We start from the raw sequence: 23,523 nt of genomic DNA, 5'->3' as shown, positions 1-23,523 counted from the left end.
GAATAGAAGGGAAAGATTTGGAGAAGACGAGAAAAGGATCAAGATGTCAAAATCTAAGGTGAATGTTGATGGTAACGGGAAGCCTTCCCTTCCCGAAGAATGAAATATTTTGGGAAATATTTTAAAAAGGCAGAATATTAGATTTCCCTCAAAGGAGAAATGGAGAAACGGGCTCTTAAAGGCAGGAAGCAGCCTCCAGTCTTTCTTCATAACCCACAGCAGATGCCAGCACTTAAGGGGATTAAAAGCTTATTGAAAGAGGAAGCCAACTATCTAGATGGCCCCATTCATAAGCAAAGCAAATTCCACCAGCAGAATCCCATTCAAGACAGGATACAGGTATTCCTCGACTTACAGGCACAAGTGAGCCCAACCTTTCTGTTGTGAAGGGAGGTATTTATTCAATGCATTTTGCCTCATTTTACAACCTTTCTTCCCTTGGTTGTTAAGGGAATCCCCCACTGTAGATAAGTTAGTAACCTGGTCCCTAAGTGAACCTGGCTTCCCCATTGACTTTGCTTGTCAGATGGTCGCAAAGGTGGATCACATGACCCCAGGACATGGCGATCGTCATAACTCTGAGTCAGGCATGAATTTTGATCGTGCGATCATAGGGATACTGGAAAGGTCATAACTGTGAAAGGGCGCAAAGCATGCGCTCACTGAACCGCTTGTTACACCGGTTGAATCACCTCACTGCTTATAAGTCACTTTTTTTCTGGGCTTGTTGTGACTTTGAGCGGCCACTAAACGAACTGCTGTTCAGTCAAGAACTGCCTGTATTGCAAACTCTAGAGAAGATGGTAGAAATTTGCAGGGGTCTCAAAAAAATAACTTGGTTTTTCTTGTTCCCTGCTTGAATGGGGGCAGGGGGGGTTGGACTAGATGACCTCCAAGGTCCCTTCCAACTCCATATTCTACATTATTGAATGAATGTTGCCTTTCTTTCTTTAGTCCTTCTCCCTCTCTCTCTCTCTCCCCCCTTCTCGCCAACGAAAACACCCCATTTTGAGTCTGAATGTAATGATCTAATTTCACACTTCTTACCCATAATAATTATCTCAGCTGGATGGTTCTCCTTGTCGGAGCGCAGACCCCGCTCTTTCCATTCCTCGGGGGCCATTTATTTAATTAACGTGACCTTTCCCCGAAATTAGGAAAGGCTGCATTGCGAAATACGCGTGCAAAAGAGGAAGAGAATCCTAAACGCTGGCAAACCTAGCAGGTGATTCTGCTAGGAGACAGGAAGAATGAGCCCTTTTTTTGATAAGGAATACAAAATAAATGGATATTGGATCATGGATATTTGGTACTTGGAGATAGCAGAAGCGAAGTGGGTCATGCCCTTGTTAGAGTCGAACACTGAGGGAGAGGAGGAACGGGGGAAGGGCAGAGGAAGGGCTGGGGAAGGGCAGAGGCCAGCTGGGCAGTCAGAGGAAGAACCAGGCCCATCCCCTCTCCATCCTAGGGCATGCAGGGAGGAACAGAGAAGGGAGCAACTTGGCTTACGAGAGAGGAAGCGGCCATGATCCCCTCATTGGTTGCAGCTGGGGAGAATAGTATATAAAAGAGACGATTACAACACAGTGTTGCCAGAAGGATGTTTTATTTTGGGCTGAAGTTATCTTGGTTGGCGTCCTTCCAACAGACTATGCCTTGTTATCTCCTTGAAGTTGGTAGTTACTTATCCTGGTTTGTTGTGGAAATTCTTTCATTGTAGTTTGTTTTGGCTTTTTATTTCACCTCTATCTGCTCATTGAGTTCGGACTGTATTGCTTCCTTTTGAAGATTATTTTTGAGTACGTTTTATCTCCAACTGGGAATTATTGAACAGTGGGGCCAAGTTGGAGGCATTAAAGGACATTTATTTACATTTTGGATTTTGTTACGTTTGTGTTACGCTCTGGGTCCTCACAAAAAGAGAAAGAACTGGAGGGAAAAAAAATCCCAAAATACAAAGGCTCTCAAACAGAAGCAACAAAGACTTTATGAAAGAAAATAAAACTAGTGCCCATTTGGGAAGTCCTCAGCTTACCGCCATGATGGAGCACAACTTTTACACTGCTACATGAGAAATGTGTTAAGTGTTTGGCTCCGTTTTATGACTTCTCTTGCCCCGTTCGTTAAGTGAATCGCTGCGGGTGTTAAGTGAGTAACAAGGTCATTAAGTGAATCTGGAATCCCGATTGGCTTTGCTCGTCAACACCGCTAAAAGGATCGTGTGACTCCTGGGACTTTGCAACCGTCATAAATGTGAGTCAGGTATGAGGCATCTGAATATAGGTCTGTGTGAATAAATGGTCTGAAAAATAGGGCTGTTGTAACTTGAAACGGTCATTAAGAGAACCGCTGTAAATCGAAGAATACCTGTACGGGTATCCTCGACTTACTACCGTTTGTTTAATGAACAAAGTTTACAACGGCGCAGGAAAATAAAACCTGACTTATGTTTTCACATTAACGACCATTGATCAAAGTCAACAGGGAAGCCAGGTTCACTTAACAACTGGGTTGCTAAGCAGTTCACTTAACGACTGCGAGAAGCAAGGCCGTGAAATGGGACAAAACTCACTTGAAGAACCATCTCTCTTAGCAGTGGAAATTTGGAGCTCCGTTGTGGTTGGACGTCGAAGCTGACCCTGTATTTCATCCACCTTGCGGATCCAACCGATGCAGGATAGGGTAGAAAGGCGACTTGTCTACGTCACTGAGATCATCTTCTCCTTTTAATGACCCCCATCCTCCCTTGCATTGGGGTGGAGTTTGGGCAACTGAATGGAGCTAGCAGAGGGTTTACGGGCTGGATGCCCTTCCCGTTGCCAGTGTGGAGTTTTGTGCAGCAGATAGGATTGCGAGGCGAGAACTCCACCTTTAGGCCCCACTATGTCACTCAGATGTGGTATTTACATCGTGTAGACCAGTGGTTGTCAACCAGTGGGCCGGGGACCACTGGTGGTCTGCGAGAAAATGTTGGTGGTCCGCAGAGAAATGTCCACCCCCCAAAAGCAATTAATCCAGGCTGCACGGGAGCACAAGACTGCGCCGCCCACATGGCCCGCAGGAACACAAGGCTTGCATCACTTGCATTGTGAACAACATGAGGTAGGGAGCGGAGGGAGGAAAAGGGGGAGGGGGGGGAACTCGCCCCACATGCCTGGCCTGGCCACCCGCCTGCTTCTTTCCGCTTCTTTCTTCTTCTGCTTTTGGCTGCACGCAAGGAAAGCAGCCAAAGTCTCTCTTTCTCTCCCCCAAACTCCGCCAGAAATGAGTCTTTGGGGCCCTGCAAGGCCTCCTGCTCCAAAAGGCTCAAAAAGACTCCTTTCTGGCGGAGTTTGGGGGAGAGAAAGAAAGACTTCTGCGGCTTCTGCTGTTTTCCTTGCATGAAGCCAAAAGTCTCTCCCTTTCTCTCTCTCTCTCTTTCCCTCTGAGAACGGACCTGGAGACGGTCTCCTGCGATCCCATCGATAGGTAGGAAAACTGGGTGGGGAATTTTCCTGCAGAATTTTTTGGGGGGGATTTTCCCAGGGTGTTTGGTCTGCGGGATTTAAAATGATGAGTTTGGGGGTCCCTGAGGTCCAAACGGTTGGCGACTCCTGGTGTAGACCAGTTGGAACAGGTTCTGTGGCCGGAAATATAAGGAAACCTATTGGAAAATATTTTGTTCTGGAGAAATTAAATTGATTCACACTATGGACTTGTGCTGGAGAAATCTCTTAATTGATTTTTAATTTTAAATAATCAACAGTGGGTTTTTAACAAAAAAAAACCCTGGCATATCTAGCTCAAAAATTTGTAATACAGGCAGTTCTTGACTTGCAACCACAATAGAGATCAAAATTTCTGTTGCTAAGAGAGACGCTCGTTAAGTGAATTCTGCCCCATTTTATTACTTTTCTTGCCGCCGTGGTGAAGTGAATCCCCACAGGTCATAAGTTAGTAATCTGGTCGTTAAGTGAATCTGGCTTCCCCATTCACTTTGCATGTGACCCTGAGACACTGCAACCGTCATAAATATGTCAAGCATCTGAATTTTTTGCCAAGCGCCTGAATTTTGATCATGTGACCACAGGGACACTGCAATGGCCGTAAGTCTGAAAAGCAGCCAAATGTCCCCTTTTATCAGGACCGTTGTAACTTTGAACGGTTACTAAATGAACCGTTGTAAGTTGAGGACTACCTGAGTTTGTTTCTTCTCTAGCCCTCCTCGGATTTTGCTTTTCTTTGGAGAAGACATGAGGGAATGTGATGACCTAGGGCATGGCACAAAGGCAACTCAGCCAAAGAATAAATAGGGGTCCCTTTATTTGCTCCAATTTTGCCCCCGGTTATTTTCCGGTCTGGAGAAAAAAAACTCTCCCATGAACCTGCAACAGCCTTTGGCTGCAGATATTCCAATCTAAATGTTGCAAACAGAAAACTTTAGATTATCAATCCAACCGGGCAAAATGAGGTAATTAGTGCGGCAGGGCAAGACAAGGAGTTCCAGAAGTGAAGTAACACGGCAGTAAATCAACCCAGGTGGGAGGATGTCAGGAACACAGATAACCGCAGTCAACTCAAGATAAACTCACGTTTGTTCCCAGCCGCCGCCACTCTCAGCTGCCTCTCCTTTAAACTGCCTCCCCCGGTGTGCCTAGGGAAGGGAATCAGGGCCCTTCCCTCCCCCGTAAGCCATGCAACTCACGTTGCTCCCTTCTCCGTTCCTCCCTGCGGGCCTTGGGATTAAGAGGGCCTGGGCCTGGGTCTTTCTCCGAACTCCCTCTCCCTTGTTCTACCTCTTCCCTGCTCTGCCCAGCCGGGCTTTGCTCTTCCCCAGTTTCCTCCACAGCCAATGGAGCCACACTTCCGCTCCCTGTCGGCTGCTCGTCTTCTTCCTCGGATTCGGACTCGGAAGGGCGGGGGCATGACAGGGAAGGAAAATGGCCGATAAGGAAAACAATAGACAAGGAGAGAGAGAGAGAGAGAGAGATTTTATTTAAAACAAAGCCATTGAAACCCTGCTGTGTTTGAAGGACCTCCTGTAAATTCATCCACAGTTGGTTTTGCTCCCATCATGTTGGCATCACATTTAGAAAAGGCCTTCTTCCCTGGCTCCCTCCCACCCACCATCTGCCAAAAACCTTCAGAACTTTTATTAGGGAAAAAAAAATAAAAATCAAATTGATTTATTGGGAGTCATCTGCTTCCAGACCGTACGGAGAGGGGGAGTTTTTGTCCAACACAACATCGTCCGGAATTTGTCATTATAACCCTGCCAAAATCAACTTGGGTAGTAGCTTCATCCGTTGAGGATTTGGGTTGAGTCCTAGGGCTCGAAGGGACCCTTGGAGGTCGTCTAGTCCAACCCCGTGCCCAAGTCCTTATACCATCCGTGACAAATGGCTGCCCTGTCTCTTCTTGAAAGCCTCCGGTGATGGAGCAGCCAGACTTCTGGAGGCAAGTCATTCCACTGACTAATTTTTCTAATTAATTGTCAGGAAATGTCTCTTTATTTCTAAGTTGCTTCTCTCCTTGATTAGTTTTCATCCGTTGCTTCTTGTCCTTCCCTCAGATGCTTTGGAGAACAGCTTGACTCCCTCTTCTTTGGGGCAGCCCCTCAGATACTGGAAGGCTGCTATCATGTCACCCCTGGTCCTGATACAGAATAACAGAGTTGGAAGGGAAGGGACCCTGAAGGTCTTCTAGTCCAACCTGACAGCTAGAACAATTGATCAGTGGAACAAGTTGCCTCCAGAAGTTGCGAATGATCCAACACTGGAAATTTTTAAAAAGATGTTGGATAACCATTTGTCTGAAGTAGTGTAGGCACTATTCTATTCTATTCTGTTCTGTTCTGTTCTGTTCTGTTCTGTTCTGTTCTGTTCTGTATTTCTATTCTATTCTGTTCCGTTCCGTTCCGTTCCGTTCCGTTCCGTTCCGTTCCATTCCATTCCATTCTATTCTATTCTATTCTATTCTATTCTATTCTATTCTGTATTTCTATTCTATTCCATTCTGTATTTCTATTCTATTCTATTCTGTATTTCGATTCTATTCTATTCTGTAATTCTATTCTATTCTATGTTCTGCTCTGCTGTTCTAATTCTTCATTCCAATATCTAATCTATTCTATTCCTATTCTATATTCTGTTCTATTCTGTTCTATTCTGTTCTATTCTGTTCTAGTCTAGTCTAGTCTAGTCTAGTCTGTATTTCTATTCTATTCTATTCTGTATTTCGATTCTATTCTATTCCTATTCTATATTCTGTTCTATTCTAGTCTAGTCTAGTCTAGTCTAGTCTAGTCTAGTCTAGTCTAGTCTAGTCTATTCTGTATTTCTATTCTATTCTATTCTGTATTTCTATTCTATTCTATTCTATTCTATTCTATTCTATTCTATTCTATTCTATTCTATTCTATGTTCTGCTCTGCTGTTCTAATTCTTCATTCCAATATCTAATCTATTCTATTCCTATTCTATATTCTGTTCTATTCTGTTCTATTCTGTTCTATTCTGTTCTAGTCTAGTCTAGTCTAGTCTAGTCTGTATTTCTATTCTATTCTATTCTGTATTTCGATTCTATTCTATTCCTATTCTATATTCTGTTCTATTCTAGTCTATTCTAGTCTAGTCTAGTCTAGTCTAGTCTAGTCTAGTCTATTCTGTATTTCTATTCTATTCTATTCTGTATTTCTATTCTATTCTATTCTATTCTATTCTATTCTATTCTATTCTATTCTATTCTATGTTCTGCTCTGCTGTTCTAATTCTTCATTCCAATATCTAATCTATTCTATTCCTATTCTATATTCTGTTCTATTCTGTTCTATTCTGTTCTATTCTGTTCTAGTCTAGTCTAGTCTAGTCTAGTCTGTATTTCTATTCTATTCTATTCTGTATTTCGATTCTATTCTATTCCTATTCTATATTCTGTTCTATTCTAGTCTAGTCTAGTCTAGTCTAGTCTATTCTGTATTTCTATTCTATTCTATTCTGTATTTCGATTCTATTCTATTCCTATTCTATATTCTGTTCTATTCTAGTCTAGTCTAGTCTAGTCTATTCTGTATTTCTATTCTATTCTATTCTGTATTTCTATTCTATTCTATTCTATTCTATTCTATTCTATTCTATTCTATTCTATTCTATGTTCTGCTCTGCTGTTCTAATTCTTCATTCCAATATCTAATCTATTCTATTCCTATTCTATATTCTATTCTATTCTATTCCTATTCTATATTCTATTCTATTCTATTCTATTCTATTCTATTCTATTCTATTCTATTCTATTCTATTCTATCCTATCCTATCCCATTCCATACCACTCCTATTCTACTCCTATTCTATTCTATTCTATTCTATTCCATTCCAATCCTCTGCTCAAGCAGGAGATTCAATACCATTTCATTTTTCATTTCACTTCCTTTCATTAAACCAGACCAGGCAGTTCCTGCAATCGTTCATCGTAACAATTTAGCTTCCACACAATAAATGGAAGGACATCCCATAGGAAAGGACGTCATATGATGTCCCACACAGAACATTAGTGGGATGTGGACAAGAATTGCCTATCAAGAACAACAAATAGCAGTAGTGTTCATAATAAGTGAATAATAATAATAATGATGATGATTTATAATTGGCTGGACAGTTTGGCTATCGGGTCCTTTAAAAGAAATTTTTAATTAGAAAAAAATAACTTTAATAAGTAAGGGATTGAGCAAGCAAGCAAGTAAATAAATAATAAGCAAGTAAATGAATAAAAATTTCATTATAAGAAGTCAATGACAGAAAAAAAATAATTAATTAATTCCCCATTATATATTGTACTTGAGCAAAATAACTCAGCCACGGTCTGTGAAATCACCAGCAATGCAATTTGACTCAACTGAAGGGGTGTTTTTGCGTTTATTGGGGGGAAAAAATAACAGAATAACCGAGTTGGAAGGGACCTTGCTTTCATTCTTGAATTGCTTTGTAGAAAGTTAGCACCCATCCCTCTCCTAGAAGAAAGAAATATGTGAGGAAATACTTAAAAGGCAGAATACTATATTTCCCCTAAAGAGGAACGGAGAAACATGCTCTTGGAGTCAGAAAGCAGTTCCCCACCTTTCTTAATAGCCCCCAGCAGAAGTCAGTACTTAAAGAGATAAAGAGCTTCTTGAAAAATAGATAGCTCTGTCCATAAGCAAATAACCTCACCCAAGAACCAAACCAGGAGGAAGCCATTAAGCCAAAATAAAAATTGCCCAACACCCTTTCAGAACACAAGCCTCTTCATTGTGTCTTCTCACCAGTCCAAACTTCTACCAAAGCTAGCTCAGACAAAACACCTAGGATTTGTACTTTGCCTATAGAGCCATCTATGACCCCTACGTAACCCCTACATGCAAGAGGTGGTATTCAACAGGTTCTGGCCAGTTCTGGAGAACCGGTAGCGGAAATTTTGAGTAGTTTGGAGAACCTGCAAATGCCACCTCTGACTGGAGATTTTATAGTACCCTTCCCCTGCCACGCCCACCAAGCCACGCCCATAGAACCGGTAGTAAAAAAAAAAAAATTGAATCCCACCACTGTCCTACAACAGCCAATAGAACACATGTTCTTGCACAGGAACAGGAAGCTCATGGGCAAAGCCCAAGAGAAGGTGTAAAAACCCCTCACTCTCAACTCCACGCGGTTCTACTTCATCATGAAACCACTCTTTCCAGTCAGCCTCCATTTTGTCTCCAGGGCTTTTTTCCCGGCTTGGAACTGAACCAGATGGATATTTTCTTCCCACAGTTTGAATGCTTTAATTCCTAATCGCAAATTCTGACCTTAAACCATTAATCACTCTTTTGAGGTCTCTTTTGTAGGCGTTCCCTCCCAAGATGAATCAAATCGCATCCTGTGTTTGTAATCATCTGTTTTAAAAAAAAAAAAAAAAACTACACACATTTGCAGGGAAATATCATATTTAAAAAAAAAGTCTTTAAATGCATTTGCTCCCAAACGATCAACCTTTGTGTAGCCAAATGCCAGAATTTCCAGCTCGACATTCAAAGCACGCAAGGCGACCTGGGGAAATCCTGACCCAGTTTTAACATTGACAAATGTTGTCCAGTTTTCTTTGTAACCAATCTTCAGGGCTACCCCAGAGTATGGGCGAAAAAGTCAAGATGGCAGCCACGGCGGTGGGATCGACATTGCTCGCCCCATCGTAGCAGCCATCTTTCACTTTTTGAAACGCAACCTGGGATACCCACTGATTAATCTGCTTGTGCAGCGGGTTGGACTAGAAGATCTCCAAGGTCCCTTTTAACTCTGTTATTCCGATATTCTGTTATTTGTTCAAGAAGCTTCTTCAGCTCCGGTTCCTACCTTCAAGCCTACCTTTTTAGCACAGAGACAAATATGTCCATGTACCTAAAACCTAGTGTTGAGGTATTCCCCATTAGGAGAATGAGTGCACTCAGGGAAACGTAATGAGAGTGATGTTGAATAACACACAACCAGCATACAGATACACTGAATAGTAAAATGTAGGTTTTACTTCCACTAAACGGGTAAACAAAGTCCAACAACAGTCCAAATCATACATGGTTAAATCAGTTAGTATCAGTCCAGGGATAATCCAGAAACGAAGTCAAGTATCATAAACAAAGCTCAGTAAATGGAGTTTGCTAACAGTTGCAAGACTCACAGCAATCCAAGCAGAACGACGATCAGGCAAAACAGCAAAACAGGAAATGCAAGAAGAGAACAAACCAGGTTTCTGGCTCCACCTTATGGCCGTTGGAGGAACCTCAGCCAATCACAATTACAGCATTCTCTTAAAGATACAACAGTATTAAATAACTATCCTGGTTTATATACGTATTTCCAACCCCCAACTGTTAGGTGACTATCATTCCTAACACCTAGCAATGGTCACTAGGTGGCACCAGAGCCAAAGACTGTAAAGGACATCATGGTGTCACTGGGGTCTTTCATTTTTAGAGAGTCAGGCTGGCTTTAAACTGACCTGATCGGTCTGTCTCAGGGGTGTCAAACTACATTTCATTGAGGGATGCATTAGGGTTGTGTTTGACCTCGCAAGGCCGGGGGTGGTGGTGCTTGCGTGGCCAGAGGTTTGTGGCCTTGATGGGTGGGACACAGGACTCGTGTCGGGGGCACCTGTGATGGCCAAGGCAGGACTTCCCCGAGACCCTCCCTCACTCTCATTATAATCTCCTTCCTTCCTTCCTTCCTTCCTTCCTTCCTTCCTTCCTTCCTTCCTTCTTCTTCCTTCCCTTTTCTTCTTTTCCTTCCTTCCTCTCTTTCCAGCTTCCCAGCTTCCCTTCTTTTTCTTTGTCTTTCCTCTTTTCCTCTCCTTCCTTCCTTTTTTTCTTCCTCTTTCCTTCTTTTTCCTTCCTTGCTCTCTTCCCATTTCCTTTTTCTTCCTTCCTGCCTTCTTTCTCCTTTTTCCTTCCTTCTTCCTTCCCCTCTTTCCTTTTTCCTTCCTTCCTCTCTTCCCTTCTTCCCTTCTTTTTCGTTGTCTTTCCCTCTCCTTCCTTTCTCCTTCTTTCTCCTTTTTCCTTCCTTCTTCCTTCTTTCTTCTTCCTTCCCCCCTTTCCTTCTTTTTTTCTTCCTTCCTCTCTTCCCATCTTCCGTTCTTTTTCTTTGTCTTTCCTTTTTCCTCTCCCTTTTTTCTCCCTCTTTCCTTTTTCCTTCCTTGCTCTCTTCCCATCTTTCCTTTTTCTTTGTCTTTCCTCTTTCCTTTTCCTTCCTTCCTGCCTTCTTTCTCCTTTTTCCTTCCTTCTTCCTTCCCCTCTTTCCTTTTTTCTTCCTTCCTCTCTTCCCATCTTCCCTTCTTTTTTTTTGTCTATCCTCTTTCCCTCTCCTTCTTTCCTTACCTCCCTTCCTTCTTTTTCCTTCCTTCTTCCTTCTTCCTTCCTCTCTTTCTTTCTTTTCTTTCCTTGCTCTCTTCCGACTTTCCTTTTTCCTTCCTGCCTTCTTTCTCCTTTTTCCTTCCTTCTTCCTTCCCCTCTTTCCTTCTTTTTCCTTCCTTCCTCTCTTCCCATCTTCCCTTCTTTTTCTTTGTCTATCCTCTTTCCCTCTCCTTCTTTCCTTACCTCCCTTCCTTCTTTTTCCTTCCTTCTTCCTTCTTCCTTCCTCTCTCTTTCTTTCTTTTCCTTCCTTGCTCCCTTCCCACCTTCCCTTCTTTTTTTCTCTTTCCTCTTTCCCTTTCTCCTTTCCTGCCCCTTCTTGGATGCTCAGATGCCAAAGGGGAAACATTTCTCCTTTACTTTTGCTTGCAGTTTGCTTTGATAGCCCTCTGCCAGTGAAAATGGAGCTTGGGGGGGCCGCACATAGCCCCCCCAAAACTCCGCTTTTGCTAGCCAGGGGCACCAGGGGCTGGTCCTTCGCTGTTTGCAGGATGGCCCTGCGGTCCAGATCTAAGTACCCCGCAGTCTGGATCCAGCCAGCAGGCCTTGAGTTTGACACCCCTGCTCTAGCGGGGTGCACTTATCTCCTATTATGGGATGCTGCTGTACAAGTGGGCCCCCAGCTTACCCCCGTTCATTTAGCGACCGCTCCAAGTTACAACAGCACTGAAAAAAAGTGACCTATGACTGATTTCACACTTACGACCGTTGTGGCATCCCCAGAGTCATGTGATCAAAGTTCAACCGGTTCGTATTTACAATGGCCGCAACGTCCCTGGGGGGGTGGGGAGGTCACGTGACCCCCTTTTGCAACCTTCGGACAAGCAAAGTCCAAGGGGAAAGCCAGATTCACTGAACGACCGTGTGGCTAACTCAACCGCTGCAGGGATTCGCTTAACAACCGTGGCAAGCAAGGTCGTAAAACGGGGCAAAGTTCACGTGACAAAAGTTGGGGGCTCGACAGTCACCGTAAGTTGAGGAACAACCTGGAATTAACTTTTGGGGGACACCCACAAACTTTGGAAAGCCGGGAAGGCTGTGGAAGAGGCAAGTTCTTTCGCCTTCGTTCGGAGGTGGGGTCCTACTGGCACAACAACCGGTTCAGTGAGTTGCGGGCGCACGCGCAGTGCTTGCAAAACAACTTCTCCTGCAAGGAATTGCCATCTCCTGCTGCTGTGTGGCGGTCAGCGGTGCCGCACAAAGCAACTAAGGTAAGAATAAAGGACAGCCTAGTCCAGGGGTCGCCAACCTTTTGGACCTCAGGGATCCCCCAAACTCATCATTTTAAATCTCTGCGGAGCAGAGACCCTGGGAAAATCCCCCCCAAAAAAAGTCTGCAGGAAAATCCCCCACCCCGTTTTCCTGCCGATCGATCGTTCTTTATTTGGGAATCGCAGGAGACCATCTCCAGCTCCATTCTCAGGGGGAGAGAGAGAGAGAGAGAGAGAGAGAGAGGGAGAGACTTTTGGCTTCATGCAAGAAAAACAGCAGAAGCCACAGAAGTCTTTCTTTCTCTCCCCCAAACTCCGCCAGAAACGAGTCTTTGCCGGCACAGCCTCTTGGAGCAGGAGGCCTTGCAGGGTCCCCAAGACTCATTTCAGGTGGAGTTTGGGGGAGAGAAAGAAAGACTTTGGCTGCTTTCCTTGCGTGCAGCCAAAAGCAGAAGAAAGAAGCGGAAAGGAGCAGCCCGGGGGCCAGGCCAGGTGCGTGGGGTGAGTGGGGCAAGTTCCCCCCCCCCTGCCCTTTCCCCCTTTCCTCCCTCCCCTCCCTCCCTTGTGTTGTTTGCAATGCAAACGACGCAAGCCTTGTGTTCCTGCGGGCCATGTGGGCAGCACAGCCTTGTGTTCCCACACAGCCTGGATTAATTGCTTTGGGGTGGGGGGGACATTTCTCTGCGGACCATCCAAATTTTCTCATGGACCACCAGTGGTCCCCGGCCCACTGGTTGGCGACCACTGGACTAGAGCCCAAGGGGACAGGTGGGCCCAACCGAAGAAAAGATGTTCAGAGAGAACTAGTTTGGTATCAGCTGCTCTTCGGAGCTACCGGTTCTATAAAACCGGGCCGAACCAGTAGAATTCCACCCCTGCTCTCATTCTTTGCTGGGTTTGTTTTTTCCAGAAGCAATTTCTAAAATTTTAAAACCAAACAGCACCTACTGAATGGGTTTTTTTTAAAAAAAATGTTTTAATTGCTTTTAAGATTTGTCTCATTTTTGTATGGCTACTTGGGCTCACATTGTGGTCGCAAGTTGAGAACTACGCCAGGAGCTCAAGTAAAACATCAGAATGGGGTAGATTGACCGGTGATGGGGTGGAGGAGGCTGTTCCCGTCCTTCTTTGGTCTTCTCCCTCCCCTTCTCCAGAGTCCTCTTTTTTTTCCCACCCTTTCAATCTGTCTTTGGCCAATCGGTTGTGTTCTTCAGGCTTTTCAGCCAAACCGAGATAAGAGCCACTTAGACAAACAGAGGCGTAATTGTGGCTGTGAGTAACGCGGCGGAGGTGCAGCGGGCAGGCAGAGCTTCTAAAAAAGAAGGTGATCTCTGGAGCGGAGCGGAGTCAAAGAAAAACCTCCTTGGACAGGTGAACTGAGAAGCAAAAAAACCCCCCCCCACAAAAAACCAATGTATCTCAGCTCCCACCATCTCTGGGGCCAAAGGAGGAGAACGAACGCCTGGCTAGGAAGCGCCTGAAGGCCAAAGCCAAATGGGACCATCATGGCCCCCAGCTTCATGTTCTTCGTGTCCATCCTGATCTACCTCTCTTCCTTCGTCGGCATGATCGGCAACCTCATTGTCCTCTTTGCCTTCCTGACGCACGCTGTCCGGCGCAAGGCCCTCCAACCTCTGGACCGCATCATTGTCAACATGGGCCTGGTGAACTTCTTCCTCTGCTGCTACAAAGCCATTCCTGGGATGCTGGTTTTCAGCAGCACCAAAGTCTTCGGTGTGGAGGGCTGCCGGGTTCTCCTCTACACCTACCACACCCTCAGGCTGATCAGCATCTGGTCAGTGGAGAACTTGAGTATCCTCCACCTCATCAAGATCCGAAGGCCCAACTACCGATGGACAACGTTCATCCACAGGCATCAGTCCCGCTATGTCAACGTCAGTCTCATTGGTTGTTGGGTGGCCAGTGTCCTACTGCAAATCCCTTATTTGCAGTACGAGAAGACCGGCGGTCAGAGGAATAAGACGATTGCCTTCTTGGCAACTTCGACTTGCTTGAGAGCCACGGAGAGCTTCGCCATGAAGTTTACCACCTACACATCCATTAGCCTTGACTTGGTGCTCATCCTCTTGGTCGTGATCCTCAACAGCTTCATCATAGACCTTCTCTGGAAGCACCACAGGAAGGTCAAAGCGTCGTCCTCGGTCGCAGGGAGTGGGTGGAATAAACACACGGCCCAGGCCACCAAAATCCTGCTCTCCTTGCTCTCCATTTACGTGGTCTGCTGGATCGCGAACGACATGGTCTGGCTCATGATCATCTTGGGATATAACGGGAGCAACCTGGAGAGTAGCTTTCTGAGTGCCATGTACGGCGTGCTCTCCTCCGTGTATTATTCCGCCAGCTCATACGTGATGGTGTTTGGGTACAAAAAGGTCCGTGAATATCTTGCGGAAACGTGCTGGTGCTTGCGGTGTGGAAGGACCACGATGGTTCAGGCAGTCTCCTTGGTGGATGCGCTCCCCAGATGACGGAGAAGTTCTCCTCCAAGTGGACAACTCAACACTGTTCTTCGAGCGGCGGTGGGATGCGGCCAGTTTGGACCGGTTCTAGCGAACCTGTAGTTCTGTCAATCAGCTGGCGACGCTCCCTCGCCCCCACCCTATCCTGTCCTATATTTCCATCTTTTTCAACTCAACTGATTCACGCGGCACAGTGGATTTTGCGTAGCTCAGCTGTTCTACTTACCGGGGCTGCCCTGTAGAGATTCAAATTGGTGTATTTTGAATGCTGTGTGCTTTAGGTGCGTACTCACAGAACCAGTTGTTAAACAGGGCGCAGCCCACCCCTGTCTTTGAGGGTGTCATAATTTTGGTCCTTGGTGGAGAAAGCTACAACCTAGACAAAACGGGACCGGTTCTGGAGCTGGTGTGGTGTCTGAACCTCAACATTTCAACTTCTGGAACCGTATGATACAACAGTGGTGAGACTCATCTCTGGGGGTGGCGGGGGGTGAGTCTGCCTACCGAGATGAGGTGGACCAACAGTTGCTTTCGTGGTGTGGAGACAATAACTTGGTCTTCAACACCAAGAAGACCAAGGAGACGATAGTGGACTATATAGAAGGAACAGGTCAGACATCCAGCCCTTGCTTATCAAGGGAGACCGAGGGGAGCCAGTGGCCAGTTTGAAGTTTCTGGGTGTTACCCTAAAAGAGGACCTGACCTGGGGGGCTCACATTGCAACCCTGGTCAAAAGGGCCCAGCAGAGATTAGACTACCTGAGGCTTCCCAGGAAACAACAACGGGATGGAAAACTGCTGGTGACCTTCTACCGCTGCACCATAGAGAGTATCTTAACTTACTGCACACCTGTAGGGTTTGCCAATTGCACAGGGGCAGATAGGACAGTGCTCCAAAGGGTTAAGGCCCAGAGGATCAAATGGTTGCCCTCTCCCCCCTCTTTGGAAGAGCTTTATAGCTCCCGCTGCCTTAAGAAACTTCAAAACATCCTCAAAGATCCATCTCAACCTGGGCACCCTTTTTTTTTTAACTATTACCATCTGGCAGCTAATAATAATAGGATAATAATAAAAACAAGGACAAACCAGCTGTAAAACAGCTTCTATCCCATAGCAGTAACTCTACTGAATTCTACTTATAGTCCAATATTAATGCAATATCGGGGTTTTTCAATTCAATTGCGAAGGATACGTGTTTGTGTTTATTTTCATAGTCATAATGTACACTGAAGATGGTCTTTAATTTCGTCGCATGAGGTGCAACGACAATAGAGTAAACTAAACTAAACTATTGCTGGTTGTTGGATTCTGGGCTCCACAGGGATGACAAATTCCAGGAAGAGAATGTCAGCCAGACAAAAGGAAGGAGTGACAGCAATGTTGAGCTCTGCTTTAAGCTCTTCTTCGCCGTTTGCAAAAATTATGGGATCTCCGCTTCCATTTGAGAAAACATCTCAGGTTGGGGGCTTCTAACCAGATAGATGGCGTTGCAGTGGATGTTATGGAGGAAGGAAGAGAGGCCCACAAATAGAGGCATCGACAAGGGAGGCAGGAGTTTTTAAAAGTCACGATGGAGGCTTCTCGTCACACGGACTCCAGAGAAAAGGAGGAGGAAGCACGAAGTAAGCAGCAGTGGTGACTCTGAGAAACGAGGGAACGAGGAAGATGAGAAGCAGTTTGGTGTAATGATTAAGGTGCTGACTTAGAAAGGAGGAGCAGTGAGTTCTAGTCTCGCCTTAGGCAGGAAAAGCTGGCTGGGTAACTTTGGGCCAGTCCCCCCTCTCCTCTCCCTCCCTCCCTCCTTCTCTGTCTCTCTCTCTCTCTCTCTCTCTCAACAACCTCACAGGGTTGTTGTTTGTGGGGGGGGGGGAAGAGGAAGAGGAAGGAGAGTTATACGCCGTATATTTGTCGCCTTGAACTATTTGTAAAAATAACAAAAGCAGGATAAAAAACATATTTAATAAAAGATGGAAGGTGAATAGAGAGGGTGGGGAGAGGGAGAGAGGGGGGGAAGTATTTGCTCTGTCTCAAATCTTACAACATTTAGAAGGGAGCGCACAAACTTGTTGCTTCATCAGAACCACACAAGCAACAGCAGAGAGGTCAGTTTGGACTGTAATTCTTGACCCAAGAGTAGGAATTTTGCAAGTGTGTAATTTTGCAGGATGTACAATGTTCGGATTACAGTGTGTTTGTCTTTTTAATAAAGTGAAACATTTTTACAATCCCATTTATGGGCGTTTAAATTTCTGCCTCCTCCTCGTCCTCCTCCTTTTCTTTTTCTCCACCTTCTCTTCCTCCTCCTCCTCCTCCTCTGAATGGACCTGTAAACTTTTAACCTGTCTTCTTCTTCCTCTTTTGCTTCCTCTTCTTCTTCCTCCTCTTTCTCTTTTTCCTTCCTCCTCTTCCTTCTCTTCTCCTCACCTCTTCCTTCTTCCTTCTTCTCCTTTACCTCTTCTTCTTCCTCCTCTTCCTCTATACAAACTTCTTAACTGTCTTCCTTCCTCTTCTTCATCCTCCTCTTTCCCCTTCTCCTCCCTCCTACTTCTCTTCTTCCTTCTCCTCTCTCTATTCCTTCTACTTCCTGCAAATGACAGTAGCGTGGAACAAGCCCGCTGCTCCCTCTCACTGAGTGACCGTACAATGTACCTTTACATATGCTACTTCCAGTGAAAAAAGTGGATAAATATCTGCTTCCCATCCGTTACCTGCAAATGAACGGCTGCCAGGTGTATCTCCCGGGAACACTAGAATAAAACCGGAAGCCCTCAAGGGCTGTAATGTTCACTCTCGGTCCCCTTGCACAATCAAGGGGGAAAAACCACACACGCACACACACACACACACACACACACACACACACACACGAGCAAAAGCAAAAAGCAAAAGCCAGCTAAGCATCTCAAAGAAATGGGCTCTAAAAATTCCACTGCTCTTAGGGGATGCTTCAGCAACTTTAAATGCTTTTCTTCTCATCATTAGGATTACATTTCTGGGTGCACAGATTAATTCCCCAAAACTGGAGGATAGGATAGGATGGGATGGGATGGGATAGAAATAGAATGGAATAGGGAATAGAGAATAGAGCAGAACAGAACATGGAATGGAATGGAATGGAATGGAATGGAATGGAATGGAATGGAATAGAATAGAATAGAATAGAATAGAATAGAATAGAATAGAATAGAATAGAATAGAATAGAATAGAATAGAATAGAATAGAATAGAAGTGGAGTGGAGTGGAGTGGAGTGGAGTAGAGTAGAGTAGAGTAGAATAGAATAGAATAGAATAGAATAGAACAGAACAGAACAGAACAGAATAGAATAGAATAGGATACACATGGAATGGAATGGAATGGAATGGAATGGAATGGAATAGAATAGAATAGAATAGAATAGAATAGAATAGAATAGAATAGAATAGAATAGAATAGAATAGAAGTGGAGTGGAGTGGAGTGGAGTGGAGTAGAGTAGAGTAGAGTAGAATAGAATAGAATAGAATAGAATAGAACAGAACAGAACAGAACAGAATAGAATAGAATAGGATACACATGAAGAATGGAATGGAATGGAATGGAATGGAATAGAATAGAATAGAATAGAATAGAATAGAATAGAATAGAATAGAATAGAATAGAAGTGGAGTGGAGTGGAGGGAGTGAGAGAGTAGAGTAGAGTAGAATAGAATAGAATAGAACAGAACAGAACAGAACAGAACAGAACAGAATAGAATAGGATACACATGGAATGGAATGGAATGGAATAGAATAGAATAGAATAGAATAGAATAGAATAGAATAGAATAGAATAGACATATGGAATGGAATGGAATGGAATAGAATAGAATAGAATAGAACAGAACAGAACAGAAGTAGGAGTGGAGTGGAGTAGAGGAGTAGGAGAGTAGAATAGAATAGAACAGAACAGAACAGAACAGACAGAATAGAATAGGACAGAATAGAATATGGAATAGAATAGAATAGAATAGAATAGAATAGAATAGAATAGAATAGAAAGATAGAATAGAATGGAATGGAATGGAATGGAATGGAATGGAGTAGAGTAGAGTAGAGTAGAGTAGAATAGAATAGAATAGAATAGAATAGAATAGAATAGAATAGAATAGAATAGAATAGAATAGAATAGAAGTGGAGTGGAGTGGAGTAGAGTAGAGTAGAGTAGAGTAGAATAGAATAGAACAGAACAGAACAGAACAGAATAGAATAGGATACACATGGAATGGAATGGAATGGAATGGAATGGAATAGAATAGAATAGAATAGAATAGAATAGAATAGAATAGAATAGAATAGAATAGACATGGAATGGAATGGAATGGAATGGAATGGAATGGAATGGAATGGAATGGAGTAGAGTAGAGTAGAGTAGAGTAGAATAGAATAGAATAGAATAGAATAGAATAGAATAGAATAGAATAGAATAGAATAGAATAGAATAGAATAGAAGTGGAGTGGAGTGGAGTAGAGTAGAGTAGAGTAGAGTAGAATAGAATAGAACAGAACAGAACAGAACAGAACAGAATAGAATAGGATACACATGGAATGGAATGGAATGGAATGGAATGGAATAGAATAGAATAGAATAGAATAGACATGGAATGGAATGGAATGGAATGGAATGGAATGGAATGGAGTAGAGTAGAGTAGAGTAGAGTAGAGTAGAGTAGAGTAGAGTAGAGTAGAATAGAATAGAATAGAACAGAACAGAACAGAACAGAATAGAATAGAATAGAATAGAATAGAAGTGGAGTGGAGTGGAGTAGAGTAGAGTAGAGTAGAGTAGAGTAGAGTAGAATAGAACAGAACAGAACAGAACAGAACAGAATAGAATAGGATACACATGGAATGGAATGGAATGGAATGGAATGGAATGGAATAGAATAGAATAGAATAGAATAGAATAGAATAGAAGGGAGTGGAGTGGAGTAGAGTAGAGTAGAATAGAATAGAACAGAACAGAACAGAACAGAACAGAATAGAATAGGATACACATGGAATGGAATGGAATGGAATGGAATGGAATGGAATAGAATAGAATAGAATAGAATAGAATAGAATAGAATGGAATGGAATGGAATGGAATAGAATAGAATAGAATAGAATAGAATAGAATAGAATAGAATAGAATAGAATAGAATAGAATAGAAAGAACAGAATAGAATAGAATAGAATAGAATAGACATGGAATGGAATGGAATGGAATGGAGTGGAGAGTGGAGTGGAGAAGAGAAGAGAAGTAGAGTAGAGAGAGTAGAGAGAGAGTGAGTAGAATAGAAAGAATAGAATAGAACAGAATAGAATAGAATAGAAAGAATAGAATAGAATAGAATAGAATGGAAGGGACCTTGGAGGTCTTCTAGTCCAACCTTCTGCTCAAGCAGGATAACCTATATCATGTTAGACAAGTAGCTGTCCAGACTCTTCTTTAAAAAAAAAACCCCAGTGATGAAGCTCCCACAACTTCTGGTGGCAAGCTGTTCCCCTGGTGAATTGTTCTCACTGTTAGGAAGTTTCTCCTTATTTCTAGGTGGCTTCTCCTCCTTGATTCGTTTCCATCCGTTGCTTCTTGTCCTGCCCTCAGGGGCTTTGAAAAGTCAGTTGACCCCCTCCTCTTTGTGGCAGCCCCCTCAAAATACTGGAATATTGCTATCGTGTCATCCCTCCAGACTGGCCATACCTAATTCCTGCAACCGTTCTGGATATTTTTTTGCCCCCAGGCCTTTAAAAATCATCCTAGTCGCTCTTCTCTGCACTTTTTCCAAAGTCTCAGCGCCTTTCTTGTAATGTGGTGAACCAAAACTGGATGTAGGATTCCCGGTGTGGCCTTACTAAGGTTTTATAAAGCAGTAGTGATATTTCATACGATCAGAAAGAACGCTAACAAGTAGAAGGCTGCAAGGAATATAAATCCTTCCACCTTCCACCGTTTGGCCAGAGGTGAAGAAGCTTCTCGGATGAAAGGCCAAATATTTTCAGGGTGTGGGGGGGGGAAAAAACAGCCAAGTCCAGTTGGTTGCCTTTTGAAAAACACTTTTGGGACAAAGAGCAAACAAATAGGCAAGGACTTACCCCACCTTATCTGCCGGTAACATTTGCCATCCTTCTTCCTGCAGGCTCTGAACGGTGGAGAACTTTCGTTTCCCTGGTCAGCTGCTCTATTGTAACACCATCACTTTGAGGAGAAAAGAATAACTGTCAGAGAGTCCTATATTCTCAAGGAAGGCTAATTACCATCGGCAAACAAAGGGGTTCCTTTTTTTTATTTGAGCACACCAAAGAGCTAAAGGCAGAATCAATACACCAGCGGGCGTGATGTCCGTGCACGCGGGTTTGTGTGTGCATGTGGATGTCAGACTGAGTGAATGTTTATACAGGGTATCTCTCAGCAGGTTTGCTAATGGCTTTTCCGATACTTTCAGCAGAGGCCTGAAAAAAATAAAATAAATCTCATTACGGGGAGTTGCTTCTGTTGCTCAGTGAAACCTTCGTTACACGAGTTTTGCCCCCCGTTTTACGACCTGCCATACCGCGGCTGTTAAGGGAATCGCGAGGCGCGGAGTGAATCCGGCTTCCCCCTTTGACTTTGCAGGTCAGACATTCGCGTGGCCCTGGGACACTACAACCATCATAAATATGAGTCAGGGGGGCCAAATGCCTGAACTTTGACCCCGTGACCATGGGGGTGCTGCAATGGCCATAAGTGTGAAAAACAGTCATAGGTTGCTTTTTTCACTGCTGTGGTAACCTGGGTTACTGAACAAATGGTTTGCATTCAAGACTGACCACAGGGAGGCGGTAGGCAACCTGTTGTGTTCTTGTTCAAATTAATGCAGCATAGACAACACACATACACACCCCCTTAGAGTGAACATAATCATTCTACTGGGGAAGGAAGGACGGGGAAGAGAAGAAGGGAAGGAAGGAAGGAGAGAGAAGGGAAGGAAGGAAGGAGAGAGAAGGGAAAGAGAAGGAGGGAGGGAGGGGAGGAAGGGAAGGAGGGAGGGAGGGAGGAGGAGGAGGAAGGAAGGAAGGAAGGAAGGAAGGAAGGAAGGAAGGAAGGAAGGAAGGAAGGAAGGAAGGAAGGGGAAGGGGAGGGGAGGGAAGGGAAGAAGGAAGAGGAAGGGAAGGAGGGAGGGAATGAAGAAGGAAGGAAGGAAGGAGAGGGAAGGGGAGGAACGGAGGAAGGGGAAGGGAGGGAGGGAGGAAGGAAGGAGAAGGGAAGGAAGGAAGGAGAGGGAAGGAAAGAGAAGGAGGGAGGGAGGGAGGAAGGAAGGAAGGAAGGAAGGGGAAGGGAAGGAGGGAGGGAATGAAGAAGGAAGGAGAGGGAAGGGGAGAAAGGGAGGAAGGGGGACACACACACTCCCCTCGCCCCGAGGCCGCTTCTACCGGCCGATCGAAGGGGCTGGTGACTGCCCTTGGGGAGCTTCCATCGCCCGAAAGAGACTGCCCTAAAGGCAAGGGGACGTGGGCAGCCACGCCACGCCCTGAAGCGGCTGGGGACTCTGCCTTCAAGGGAGGTTTCGTCAGCCGATAGAAGCTGTACCTCGTGGCGAGGTATGTGCATATGGACCGCTCTAGATGGGGGAGGAAATTAAGTTGTCCCCGAAAAGACGGCCTAGCCGTTTTTTCGGGGGTCAAAAAAAAAAAAAAAAAGGCCCGGCCTTATTTTGTGAGAAAGACGGTAAGCTAGAAAAAAGTGGAATAGAAAGCACCACCACTAGATGGATTTGCAACTGGCTGGCAAACCGTACTCAACGAGTAGTCCTTAATGGGTCTAAGTCTACATGGAGGGAAGAAAGCAGTGGGGTGCCACAAGGTTCCCTCTGAGGCCCAGGACTCTTAAAATATCTTCATTAGCGACTTAGATGAGGGAATAGAAGGGGGACTTGCCAAATTTGCAGATGATATTGAGCTGGCAGGAAGAGCTAATACCCAAGAAGACAGGCTGAAGATCCAGATGGATCTCGACAAGACTAGAACACGGGGCTGTATCTGACAAAATGAAATTCAATGTAGAGAAAAGTAAAGTCCCACATTTAGGCAAGAAAAACCAAAAGGACACATTTAATAGACTGGGTGAAACCAGGCTCAATAGCAGGAACTGTCAGAGGGATCTTGGAGTCTTAGTGGACAACCAGCTAAATAGGAGCCAACAGTGTGCAGCAGCCGCCAAAAAAGCCAATGCAATCCTAAATTGCATCAACAGAGGGATACAATCGAGATCAAAGGAGGTACTAATACCCCTCTATAAAGCCTTAGTAAGGCCACATCTAGAGTACAGCATCCAGTTTTGGTCACCACACTATGAAAAAGATGTTGAGACTCTAGAAAAAGTGCAGAGAAGAGAAACCAGGATGATGAGGGGACTGGAGGCTAAAATATGCAATGAACGGTTGCAGGAACTGGGCTCGGCTAGTCTGGTAAAAGAGAAGGACCAGGGGAGACAGGAGAGCGGCCTTCCAATATTTGAGGGGCTGCCCCAGAGAGGAGGAAGGGGTCAAGCTATTCTCCAAAGCACCCGAAGGCCAGACAAGGAAGAATGGATGGAAACTGAACAAGGAGAGATTCAACCTGGAAATAAGGAGAAACTTTCTGACAGTGAGAACAATCAACCAGTGGAACAGAAGTTGCCCTCAGAAGCTGTGGATGCTTCATCACAGGAGGTTTTTAAAGAAGAGACTGGACTGCCATTTGTCAAAAATTGGTGTAGGGTCTCCTGCTTGGGCAGGGGGTTGGACTAGATGACCTACAAGGTCCCTTCCAACTCTGATTATCTATTAGTCCGTTTTTAACTCCCAGAATTCCTCAGCCAGCCACGTTTAGCTGAGGACTTCTGGGAGTTGAAGTGCACAAGTCTTAAAGTGGCCCAGTTTGGAGACACATACCCGCTCTAAACTTTCGTTCATTTTCTTCATTAATTG

At 44.5% G+C, this 23,523-nt stretch overlaps 1 protein-coding gene and 1 long non-coding RNA gene across 2 annotated transcripts in view; one reads left to right on the top strand and one right to left on the bottom strand.

Annotated features, from left to right (window-relative positions):
• LOC148125372 (uncharacterized) overlaps window positions 1–23,523 on the bottom strand; it is a 50,065-nt gene that overhangs the window by 18,711 nt on the left and 7,831 nt on the right. The gene's annotated exons all lie outside the window — the stretch shown is intronic.
• LOC113451551 (vomeronasal type-1 receptor 93-like) lies at window positions 13,608–14,591 on the top strand. The gene has a single exon (XM_026722927.2). The coding sequence runs from the start codon at window positions 13,608–13,610 to the stop codon at window positions 14,589–14,591; it is 984 nt and encodes a 327-aa protein (XP_026578712.2).

The sequence above is a fragment of the Pseudonaja textilis genome, chromosome 6 (assembly GCF_049901715.1).
Source record: "Pseudonaja textilis isolate UNSWEBS1 chromosome 6, rPseTex1.2, whole genome shotgun sequence".
NCBI lineage: Eukaryota > Metazoa > Chordata > Lepidosauria > Squamata > Elapidae > Pseudonaja > Pseudonaja textilis.
This window is presented reverse-complemented; position numbering and strand designations above follow the sequence as displayed.

Excerpts from the sequence above, each read along its gene's own strand:
- LOC113451551 (XM_026722927.2), top strand. The coding sequence starts at position 13,608 with ATGGCCCCCAGCTTCATGTTCTTCGTGTCCATCCTGATCTACCTCTCT.